Source organism: Micromys minutus (genome assembly GCF_963924665.1).
Source record: "Micromys minutus genome assembly, chromosome: X".
Taxonomy (NCBI): Eukaryota; Metazoa; Chordata; class Mammalia; order Rodentia; family Muridae; genus Micromys; species Micromys minutus.
The window spans coordinates 30551176-30563967 of NC_137970.1; the positions used below are offsets into that span (position 1 = coordinate 30551176).

The following is a 12792-nucleotide window of genomic DNA, read 5'->3' on the forward strand; positions in this document are numbered from 1 at the left end:
ACCTGCCTTCTGCTCCATGACCACACTCTTACCTTTTTTCAGGCTGCTTCATGTCTTTGTACCTGTCTTCTCAATAATTTAACACCAAAAACATCCCAAGACCATCTCAGCCTCAATATGTCTTGCAATAGCCCGAGAACACTGACTCCTGTGAGGCCCTCTTAAACAGTCCCTGGCCACTTGAGGTGGTGGTGAACTTTTTCTCCTGCCTGTAATCAACCTTGCTGCTACACACTGTAAGGCCAGTACGAGCCCTAGCTTACACCCAAACCACCTGCCACCTAGAGGCTTAGCTAGTGAGAAGCCAGGTATAAACATCATTGTGAACCTCTGTCTGCAGTTTCAGGTCTGTGTTCTCATTTGGACGATGACTCCACGTTTGCTATGTGGCCTAGTCATAAGAAGTTTTATTTCAGTATTCTTTGATATCGGCCCCTAGCAGCATTTCAGCTTCTACATTTAATCTATTTTATAATCCCAGGAAGCTCTTATCTTTACCAGATTGGTTTTAGGGGATCCTTAAAGTGAGCTTGTCCTAACTTCAAGAATCCCACTGTGCATCTCAGACCATTCCCAAGCCCAGAGGTTGGGACTGCTTTGTGGACTTCTGAGAGAGCACTGGTATTACAGCCATCTGTAACTGGATCATGTTTTTGCTCTCTCAGGGCCTTGTTGCCAGAACATCTAATAAGCCTTTTCTTTAAAGGGAGTTTCTCAGCTCCATGACTTGGACAGTATTTGCCTCAACAGCTAGTGACAATAACTGGGCTTTCCAGAGTTTAGCACAAGTATTTTTATTTTTTGCTACATTTTCTCAACTTGTAATCACAGTTCTTAGACTTTAACTATTGACACTAAACAAAACAGATGTGAGGATGATCCTATTCCAAGAGATGTCCACTACATTCCAGCCTCAGGCTATCTAGTACTTTCCTTTCTCACCTTGAGGGTGGCACTATTAATGCTTCACATTCTGGCAAGAGAGAGGAAAACTGATTCCGAGTTAAGTGTATTCACCTCAATTTCATCTTGGCCACAGGCTTCTATTTGATTTCCAATTACCTGTATGTTCTGTAGGCACCTATGTTTATCTAAAATCAGATGGTTAATTTATAGCTTTCAGACCTTATTTTTTGGCTTTTCGTGGTCTATTATTTGGGTAAACCATCCTCCTAAATACTTCAAATCAAACATTAGCATCTCCTCCAAAATTTGCCCCTTTCTTTTTTCTTGTCTCAGTATATATACACCATTTTCTTCTGCCTTCACCACAAGATTTTTAACCTGTGAGTCTATTTAACCCACTGTTATTGCTGGTAGCATTTTAGTTGAGCTTCTTCCTCTTCACTGAGCACCAAGCAACAGTGATCAAAGACTGTACTATGGCCTTTTAAAATGTTAGCCAGAAAAGGGAGACAACCTGTAGACAAACGAGGCTATGTTAGTCACCTGGAAGCTCAAAGGGTAAAGAGGAGTAGATAAGTTCCCTCTCCAATACAGGTCCAGAAATGCTGCAGAAGATATTTAACCTGCATCTTAAGAAAGAAAGTGTCATTACTTGGCGAGGAGCATGAGTTCATGGGAAGGCACAGCAAAACAAAGTATTTTTGTGGTTGTGGAGCTGCATACTGGAACATATGAGATTTGCAGACTGGCCTAGACAGAGAAGGAGTGGCAGGATTGGTAGGATTTGACCCTGTAGTCAAAAGAATCACTGACAAGGATAATCACATTTACTTAAGAAAAATCATCCTGGAAGCAACATGGAGAGCATCTCTGAAAGATCTAGAACACTCAGCTAAGAGTCTACAGACATAGTCTAGATGACCGAACTGGTGCTGGAGGAGCATGGGGAGAATGCTAACATGAGAGCCAATGAAACTTAACTGATAACTGATATGATGTGAAGAATGACAGAAGCACTGGAAGTAGCTCTGAGATGTCAGGAATGAGGTAGATGGGAGTACCGAGTGCATGAACTGAACAAGAAGTCTGAGTGACATGTACTAACTTATGCTTTCAAAATGAAGAATTTGAGGTAAATATGAGACACAGTAAAATATATTTGAAAATATAGGATTTGCCTTATAGACAAATGCTAGCTAACAACTTTCTGAGATAAGGAAATGACTTATAAAATGATGTTGGATGGCAATAAACAATGATTTGCGGTTAATAAGGCTAATGAATTTAATTTTCCTCAATTCACATATATTTAGATGTTATGTCATAACACAATGCAGTTTTCGAGTAAATTCAGGGCATAGGCACAGATTCAGAAGTCTTCAGTGTACTGCAGAAAAGTATAGAAGATTTACAAAACAAAGCTACAGTTAGCTTCAGGAAGAGGTGATAAACACAAGGTAAAGGGGAAATAGAATCAGGAAGGGAAATGAGAACAAGTTCGTGGATAAGCATGAAACTTTTGCATCAACTGTCAGCCATACATATTGAATCCAGAAGAAACTGGAAGCATGTCAGGGACAATAGCCAGCAACACTGTGTGGAGGGGAGACTTGTGAGGCAAAAAGCTAGTTAAAAACTAAAGGCCTGGAGTCCAAGCCACATTTAGGAGAGATACAGAAAAGACAAAAAACAACAAAAAACAAGAACAAGTTCCACGATGCCAAAGAAAACCAAGAATCAAAGTAAGAAGTGGGTAATGAAAGACTGGAGGGTGTGTAGAAGTGTTAAGGGTTTGAGTTGAGAAAATAAAGACCAGAGCTAATGAATTCTTTCTGCAGCTGGGCTGTGAAGGAAATGTGTGAGAGAAGAAAAGTAGCTAGAAGGTAAATAATCTGTTTTTAAATACACAGCAACAATCACTTCACTCACCTGTTCAGGGGGATGTTATCTCTGTAGCTACATTTACCAATCTGTCATCTGAAACCCCACGATTTAATACCTGTCATTTCCCTTATTTAACCTCGAGCCCACCAAAACCAGCTTGAATACACTGTTCAACAATAACATGTTGATATTGATATTGTTCAAAAGGCTGAAGTAAGAAAAATATAGAGATGCTCAGAAGAAGGGACATCGCCGAACTGTTAAAAAAAAAAAAGATCAACAAACATTTAATCAGAAACCACAAAGATTTTTATAAGGTTCAAAAGGATCAGGAATATTTTATTATTTGTTATCTTAAATTCAATGCTGGCCTTGTGCTATAGCACTGCTTGCTTGCTTCCTGTCATGATCTCATTCTCTGTGATTATCCGAAGAGCATTCATTCTCTTTGTAGTGATTAAACTAACCTTGTCTTTTAACAATGTCTTTCCTTTCTGAATATAAAAATCAGAAAAAGGACTACCAGGATCACAGAAAAGTGTTCTAGTACTATTACCACAGGGGCTTCCAAATACTGATGAACTGCTAAAGTAGGGTGTGACTAGAGCAATCACATTTCCACTATGTTCCCCAGACACTTCTGAAAAGATATTCTCCAACACTTAGAGAATCACAGCAATGACATCCTTTATCTCACTCCATGGGCTAAGGGGTTGGCTCTTCTCTCCAGTCTCTTATCTCTGGAACTCTGACTATCTTTCTTCCCTGACTTTCAAGTACAAGTTAGGATCATTTGGGAAGCAGAGTCAAGATCTCTATATCCAGAATCTTCTGTCTTTCCAGGGAGACTCAATCTATCATAAAAGTTCAAACTCTCCTTATAGTTCTACTAGAGTTGCCTCATTGCCATCTTAATATTCAATAATATAGACTTCCAACCAAAAGTTATTAAGTGTGATGAGGAAGGACACTTCATATTTTTCAAAGGGAAAATCCACTGTGAAAAAGTCTCAATTCTGAGCATCTATGCCCCCATTGCAAGGACACCACCCACATTCATAAAAGAAACTTTACTAAAACACAAAACACACATTGAACCCCACACAGTAATAGTGGGAGACTTCAACACACCACTCTCACCAATGAACAGGTCACTGAAACAGAAACTAAACAGAGACACAGTGAAATAAACAGAGGTTATGAAGCACATGGATTGAACAGACATCTACAGACCATTTCACCCTAAAACAAGAACAACAACAAAGTACACATTCTTCTCAGCACCTCATGGTTATGTTTTCCAAAATGGACCATATAATTGGTCACAAAACAGGCCTCAACAGATACAAGAATATTGAAATAATCCCATTCATCCTATCAGACCACCATGGCCTGAGGCTGGTCTTCAATAACAGCAAAAACAACAGAAAGTCCACATGGAAACTGAGTAGCTCTCTATTCGATGATAATTTGGTCAGGGAACAAATGAAGAAATTAAAGACTTCCTGGAACTTAATGAAAATGTTGACATATCATACCCAAATTTATGGGACACAATGAAAGCAGGCAGTGCTAAGTGGAAAATCCATAGCACTAAGTGCCCTGGTAAATACACTGGAGAGATCCTTACCTACACTAGCAACCTAACAACCTGAAAGCTCTAGAACAAAAACGAAGCAAACTCATCCAAGAGGAGTAGAAGGCAGGAAATAATCAAACTCGGGGCTAAAATTAACCAAATAGAAACAATCAACAAAACCAAAACCTGGTTCTTTGAGAGAACAAGATAGATAAGCCCCTAGCCAAACTAATTAAAGGGCCCAGAGACAGTATCCAAATTTACAAAATCAGAAATGAAAAGGGAGACATAACAACAGAAATGGAGGAAATTAAAAAAATCACCAGATCCTACTACAAAAGCCTATACTCAATAAAACTGCAAAATCTAGATGAAATGGATGATTTTCTAGACAGATACCACATACCAAAGTTAAATCAAGAGCAGGTAAACTATCTAAACAGGCCCATATCCTGTAAAGAAATAGAAGTTAATAAAAACCTCCCAACCCACCCCCCAAAAAGCCCAGGGTCAGATGGATTTAGTGCAGAATTCTACCAGACCTTCAAAGAAGATTTGATACCAATATTATTCAAGCTATTTTATAAAATAGAAATAGAAGAAACATAACCTAATTTATCCTATGAAGCCACAATTACTCTGATACCTAAACCACACAAGAACCCAACCAAAAAAGAACTTCAGATTAATCTCGCTTATGAATATTGATGCAAAAATACTCAATAAAATTCTTGCAAGAACACATGATCAAGTACACTTCAACCCTGGAAAGCAATATTGGTTAAATATATAAAAATCCATTAATGTAATCCACTACATAAACAAACCCAAAGGAAAAAAAAACGCACCTTAATTTCTTTAGATACAGAAAAGGCATTTGACAAAATATAACACCCCTTCATGTTAAAAGTATTAGAGAGATCAGAAATTCAAGGCCCATACCTAAACATAATAAAAGCAATTTACTGCAAACCAACAGCCAATGTAAAATTAGATGGTGAGAAACTTGAAGCAATCCCACTAAAATTGGGGACAAGACATGGATGCCCACTCTCCCCGTATCTATTCAATGTAGTACTCAAAGTGCTAGCTAGAATAATAAGACAACAAAAAGAGGCCATGGGAATACAAATTGGCAAGGAAGAAATAAAGGCATTACTATTTGCAGATCATATTGATAATATACATGAGCAACCCCAAAAATTCTGCCAGAGAACTTCAGCTGATAAACAACTTCAGCAAAGTGGCCAGATATAAAATTAACTCAAATAAATAAGTAGCCTTTCTTTATATAAATGATAAACGAGATGAGAACAAAATTAGGGAAACAACACCCTTCACAATAGCCACAAATAATATAAAATATCTTGGGGTAACACTAACTAAACAAGTGAAATATCTGTATGACAAGAACTTCAAGTCTCTCAAGAAAGAAATTGAAGAAAATCTCAGAAAATGGAGCGATCTCCCATGATCATGGATTGGCAGAATTAACATAGTAAAAATGTCCATCCTACCAAAGGTGATCTATAGACTCAATGCAATCCCCATAAAAATCCCAACACAATTATTCAAAGACATGTAAAAAGCAATTCTCAAATTCATCTGGAAAGGCAAAAACCCAGAATAGTAAAAACAATTCTCAACAATAAAAGAATGGCTGGGGAATCACCATCCCTGACCTCAAAATATACTACAAAGCAATAGTGATAAAAACTGCATGGTATTGGTACAAAGACAGATATGTTGATCAATGGAATAGAATTGAAGACCCAGAAATTAAACCACACACTTATGCATACTTGATCTTTGACTAAGAAGCAAAAATTAAACAATGGGGAAAAAAGAAATCATCTTTAATAAATGGTGCTGGTTTCACTGGCTGTATGTAGAAAAAGGAAAACAGACCCATATTGGTCACCTTGCACAAAGCTCAAGTCCACGTGGATCAAGGACCTCAACACAAAACCAGATACACTCAATTTAATATAAGAGAAAGTGGGAAAAAGCATTGAACTCATTGACACAGGGTGAAATTTCCTAAACAGAACTCCAATGGCTCACACTCTAAGATCTAGAATTGATAAATGAGACCTCATAAAATTAGAAAGCCTCTGTAAGGTAAAGGACATAGCCAATAAGACAAATCCCCAACCTACAGACCTGGGAAAAAACCTTCACTAATATCCAAAATATATAAAGAACTCAAGAAGCTAACCACCAAAAACGAAACAACCCAATCAAAAAAAAAAAAAAAAAAAAAAAAAGCGGGGTTTAGAACTAAACTGAGAATTCACAACAGAGGAATCTCAAATGGCTGAGAAGCACCTAAAGAAATGTTCAAAGTCCTTAGTGATCAGAGAAACGTATATCAAAATGACCCTGAGATTCCACCTTATACCAGTCAGAATGGCTAAGATCAAAACGTCAGATGACAGCAGATGCTGGCGAGGATGTGGAGAAAGAGGAACACTCCTCCACTGTTGGCGGGTTGTAAGCTGGTACAACCACTGTGGAAATCAATTTGGAGGTTCCTCAAAAAATTCGAAATAGATCTATCTAAAGACCCAGCAATATCACTCTTGGGAATGTACCCAAAAGATGCCCTACCATGCCACAGGGTCACATGCTCCACTGTGTTCACAGCAGCCTTAGTCATGATAGCCAGAAGCTGGAAACAACCGAGATGTCCCATGACAGAAGACTGCATACAGAAACTGTGGTTCATTTACATAATGGAATAATACTCAGTTATTAAGAACAAGGACATCCTGAGTTTTGCAGTCAAATGGATAGAACTAGAAAATATCATCCTGAGTGAGATAACTCAAACCCAAATTGACATGCACGGTATGTACTCACTAATATGTAGATATTAGCCAAAAATAAAGTATAGAATACTCAAGATACAGTCCACAAAACTCAAGAAGTTCAACAAGCTGAAGGGACCAAGTGAGAATGCCTCAGTCCCACTTGGGAAGAAGAAAGCAACTACAAGGGGGTCAAAGGGAGATGGGAGGGAAAGGGGATGGGGGGTTCTGGGGAAGGGAAAGGGACAGGGGGAGGGGAATGTGATCTGGTATTGGGTGGGGGAAAAAACTGAAGTCTTAAGGGCCAGCAGAAAGAATTGAAACAGGGGACCTCAGGAGGTAGGAGGATGGGAGGACCCTCCAGAATGTGCCAGAGACCTGGGAGAAGAGAGACCCTCAGGATTCAAAGGGGTAAACCCTAGATGAAATGCTGTACAGCAGGAAGAGGACACTTGTAGGTTCCACCTCCAGCAGAAAAAAGGAACATCAAGTGGAGGGATGGGGTTATTATCCCACAGTCAAATCTCTGACCCATAATTGTTCCTGTATGAAAGAACTGCAGAGATGGAAATGGCGAACAGCCTGCGGAAAAGAAGGTCCAAGGACAGGCCCAAAAGGGGATCCAACTCATCAAGGGAAGGCCCCAAGGCCTGACACCATTACTGAGGCTATGGAGCATTCACAAAAAGGGACCTATCATGACTGCCCTCTGAAAGACACAATAAGCAGCTGAAAGAGGCAGATGCAGATATTTGTACCCAACCAACAAACAGAAGCTGCTGACCACTGTGGTTGAATTAGGAAAAAGCTTGAGAAAACTGAGGAGGAGTGTGACCCTGTAAGAGGATCAGCAATCTCAATTAACATGGACGCCTGAGATCTCTCAGACACTGGACCACCAACCAGGCAGCATACACCGGCTGATATGAGGCCCCCAACACAGATACAGCAGAGGACTCTCGGGTCTGGGTTCAGTGAGAGAAGACACACCTAACACTCAAGAGACTGAAGGCCCCAGGGAGATTAGAGGTCTGATGGGGTGGGTGGGCTGAGGACATCCTTGTGGAGACAGGGGGCCTGGGGGAGGTATAGGATGTGGAACAGTAGGAGGGTGGAGTAGGAGGGGAATAAATTTTTTTAATGTTTATTTTATATATGTGAGTACACTGTCGCTGTCTTCAGACACACCAGAAGAGAGCATCAGATCCTATTACAGATGGTTGTGAGCCACTATGTGGGTGCTGGGATTTGAACTCAGGACCTCTGGAAGAGTAGTCAGTGCTCTTAACCACTGAGCCATCTCTCCAGCCCGGGAATGAGAGAGAGAGATGAGAGAGAGAGATGAGAGAGAGATGAGAGAGAGAGATGAGAGAGAGAGAGAGAGAGAGAGAGAGAGAGAGAGAGAGAGAGAAGAAGAAGAAGAAGAAGAAGAAGGAGGAGGAGGAGGAGGAGGAGGAGGAGGAGGAGGAGGAGGAGGGGGAAGAGGAGGAGGAAGAGGAGGAGGAGAAGAAGAAGAAGAAGAAGGAGGAGGAGGAGGAGAAGGAGGAGGAAGAGGAGGGGGAGGAAATTTTAGGTCCTGGAAATGTGAGTTTCTAGGTCCTCAGAAAAGAGCAACTGTTAATAACATAGAAGATGTAGTCTCCTAAACACATTCCCTGTAGTCCATACAGTCTAGATTCCAATACTTCAGTCCAGGTTTTGGCAACATAAAAATTGTAAAAAGAAAATCAAGCTATTTTTCCAACCCCACCTTTACAACAGATGACACAAGTCTTAGTGCCTGTATACCTCTCTTGTTCTTCCTTCTCCAGGCGTCCTTGCTCTTCTTGTTCCTTCTGTAGCCGAGCTTGACGTCTCTTTTCAGCTAGGATCTTTGCAGCCTCCCCTGCATCAGTGGTGCCTGCTATATGTTTTCCTGAGGCAGTCAGACAAACGGTATCAAAATAAATAAATAAATAAATAAATAAATAAATAGTTCAGGAGAAATAGTAATGAACATACAACACTATTTAACTCAATATGGTGATGGTAAACACTGCAAAACACTGCGAAAGTTAGACACTAAGCAGAAGAAGCTGTAATGGGATAGCTTGACCCTGTGTGTGTTCACTCCTCAGTAGGGACAAGAAATAGTTGAGTACAGGGCTACAAGCAAGTTCTACAGTACTGCCTTATTAATGAATTCACTGCATGACAAAGACTTTAAGGAATAAAGCTAGTGCTTTGTCATGCAGAAGTGCACATATAGGCTGTATGTTGCTCATCTTAGCACTCCTATAAAATCTTACAGCATAAGCAAAGTCAAGGTCTAGGTCTCCTCAGAAAGAAGGATTAAAAAATTATGAGCAAGCCTGAGAAAGCAGTACAAGGGGATGAAGTTGTCCAAAGGGAAAACCCAAAACTGTGAGACTGTGGTATATAGATTAGAACACAGAGAATCATGAGGGGAAAGCTACTTCTGGCAACATCAACAGAGAAGGTTTACCTGCACTGTGCTCAGCCTTCCCTCCGGGGGCAGGATGTTTCTCAGTTGCATGCTTATCAGCTACATACTTCTCAGTGGCATACTTGTCAGCCATGTGCTTCTCTAGGGTTTCTTCTCTGGGTAGAACAGTGGTCTGCTGATCAGTGGCACCTTCCTTTTCCTTATTACGCTTTTCCTTCTCTGCCTTCTTCTTGAGTGTTTCTTCATTTGAAATTGGTGGAAAGTAATATTTCACAGGAGACCCTATGTATGTGGGCTTCACTGTCTTTGGAGACTGTGGATATGTCTTTGAGGTTATCCTGGAAAACCAAAATAAAAATAAGACATAACAGATACTGAGCTTGATCACAGAACTTTTTGTAAGAAAATTTGTTCTGGCGCGCAGGAAAAAGACCCATTTAAACTGTTGGAAGAACATCATTTCTGGGTTCTTGTCCAGTTGAGACATCGGCAGTTGGGGAGTCGGAGAAAGTTGTCTCTTCCTGTGTGAACATGGTGCGGACCAAAGCAAACCACATCCCGGGAGCCTACAGAAAAGTAGTGGCTTCTCAAACCCCCAGGAAAGTGCTTGGCTCCTCCACCTTTGTCACCAATTCTTCCTCAAGTTTGTGGAGAAAAACTGAAAATAAGTATTCTGGAGGGATCCCAATCTGTGTGTGCCCAACTCCCAAGTGGCAAAAAGGCATTGGCGATTTCTTCAGGCTGTCCCTTAAAGATTCTAAAAAAGAGAACCAGATTCCTGAAGAAGCAGGAAGCAGTGGTTTAGGAAAAGCAAAGAGAAAAGCATGTTCTTTGCAGCCTGGTCACAGAGATGATGAAAATGAATAGAACTTACTCACCTGAATAATGTCTTCAGTTTACTTACATATTCTAGGATGTAAATTTGGGAAAATGAGTTTGTCCAATTGGCTTGTTGAATAGGCATTTAATTGAGAAAAAATGAGACTACAATTTAGTCATTCAAAAGAAACCAGCTATAAAAGTGGGAAATTTTATAATTTGTAATTTCAGATTGCATACTTAAATTTATGTCATATGCTCCTTTTACCTGTTAAGCTTCTTCCTAAAACCAACATGACATGATGCTCTAATTACAAATCTACTGTTTTTGCTTAGATTTTTTTGTACTGATGCTATTTTATGGCCATTGATTATGGAAATAGTGCCATATTGTTATGGCATGTTTGCATTAAAATTTTGACTTAGTCCTTTTTTACATTAAAAAATTCAATATTAAAGAAAAATTTGTTCCAGGAAACTAATTAACTTCATCCTTATATAGAATCAATTGTACAGTTTAGAATATATTTTCCAAAGTCATCCTCAAAGAAACACATGGTCCCTTTAAGATGTTATAGGAAGAAAGAGAAATATTTTAAGAAATCTAGTAATATCCTGCCCTAGATTCATCGGTGTTTTGTGACAATGTTTAGGATAGTAACATGGTTTGATTATGATTATTCAACAAAAGACATGTGTGTGCTCCCATGTGTCCATGCCATGGGTTCACATGTGAGGTCAGAGGACAATTTTGTGGGGTCACATCTCTCTTTTTACTTTTATGTGGGCTCCTAGCACCAAACATAGGTTTCCAGATTTAGGTGGCAAATACCTATATACAATGAATGAATCAACCTACTAGCCCCAAGCTGCACTTTCTGGGATTGGATTATTTACTATAAGAATGTTTCAGAGTGTAGACCAACTTTTCCTGCCTCATAAATACATGACCATTCATATGTGCCCACTTTTTTCTTTTCTCCCATGTAGCATCAACACCTCACTAGAAGCCAAGGGAATGCTGGTACTGCGCTCTTTAACTACTATACCTCCAAAAATTGTGATCCAAAACAAACTTCTTTTCTTTATAAAACATCAAGCCTCAAACATTTTATTATAATAATGTAAAACAAGTTAAGACAGATTGTTGAGCATTTCCTGAACACTAGAGTTGGATTCAGATTCAGCATATGGCAATAGGCAAACTGGTTTTATTTTATTTATTTCAAGCTTTATAATCAGAAAAAACCCACTTAGACTCCTGTTTGAATGCTTGGCCCACAGGGGGTGGTGGCACTATTAGAGGTGTGACCTTTTTGGAAAAGGTGAGGCCTTAAAGTCTCATATATAGTCCCCCTCTGCTGTTTTCGGATCAAGATGTAGAACTTGGCTCTTCTAACACCAGTCTACTTGCACACTGCCATACTTCCCACCAAGACAAAAATAGACTAACAGTAAGCCAGTCCTAATTAAATATTCTCCTTTATAAGAGCTGCTTTGGCCATGGTTTTTCTTCATAGCAATGAAACCCTAGCTAAGATAGGAATTCTAAAAATAATGCTGTCTCAAAAAACTAACAATGATATGAACCAAAACCAGGATGATAAACTTGTGCTGGCTAGTTTTATGCCAACTTGACAAAAGCTCAAATTACTTGGGAAGAGGGAATCTTACCAAGGCAAGCCTGTGAGGCACTTTCTTGTTTAATATTCTATGTGGGAGGACCAAACTCACTGTGGGTGGCACCATCCATGTGTTTGTGGTCCTGTGTTCTATAAGAAAACAAGCTGAGCAAACCATGAGAGTAAACCAATGTACAGCATTCTTCCTTCCATGTCCTTTGCCTCAGCTCCTGCCCCCAGGTCCTTACCCTGACTTCTCTCAGTGATTCACTGTGAAGTAAGCAAAATAAATCCCTTCCTAACAAAGCTGTTTTGATCACTAAGACAAACTATAATGGGAAACCATGCTGTAATGTTCTCTCATGTTACCAGTTTTTTACTATGCAATGTTTTCCTAGAAGCTGCAAAACTTATATTTTACTTCAAAGAATGTATACAAACATAAGAGGTCTTTTACTTGGCCACACTTTTTTTCTGTGCTGTCACCAGGAACCATAAGAACATTGTTAGATAGGCAGATCTTCAGTTGTCCCCAACTTGGAAAGCCTCTATTTGCCTTCTCGTGGTGACAATGGCCTTCTGAGGTATACATTGCTCAAAGCCATAAAGCACTACATGTTTGTCATAACCTGTGTCAGTAGCTGAGAGAGATTTGGTCTAATGTTCTGCCATAATCAACACATATTACTCACTCCCTAGAACATTTTACACGGGCCATGGATACCT

General features: G+C 39.7%; 2 protein-coding genes across 2 annotated transcripts in view; one reads left to right on the forward strand and one right to left on the reverse strand.

The window, feature by feature from the left end:
* Positions 1 to 12792, reverse strand: part of MAP7D2 (MAP7 domain containing 2) — a 63047-nt gene that overhangs the window by 8386 nt on the left and 41869 nt on the right. The window contains exons 8-9 of the mRNA XM_080909919.1: positions 9665 to 9963; positions 8968 to 9094 (exon numbers count right to left, since the gene is read on the reverse strand). Of these exons, the coding sequence (XP_080766045.1) occupies positions 8968 to 9094; positions 9665 to 9963 (426 nt within the window). The remainder of the gene's footprint in view (positions 1 to 8967; positions 9095 to 9664; positions 9964 to 12792) is intronic.
* On the forward strand, positions 10157 to 10492 carry LOC308414681 (PCNA-associated factor-like; the record flags this gene model as incomplete). Its single annotated transcript, XM_080909920.1, has 1 exon — positions 10157 to 10492. The coding sequence occupies one exon, from the start codon at positions 10157 to 10159 to the stop codon at positions 10490 to 10492; it is 336 nt and encodes a 111-aa protein (XP_080766046.1).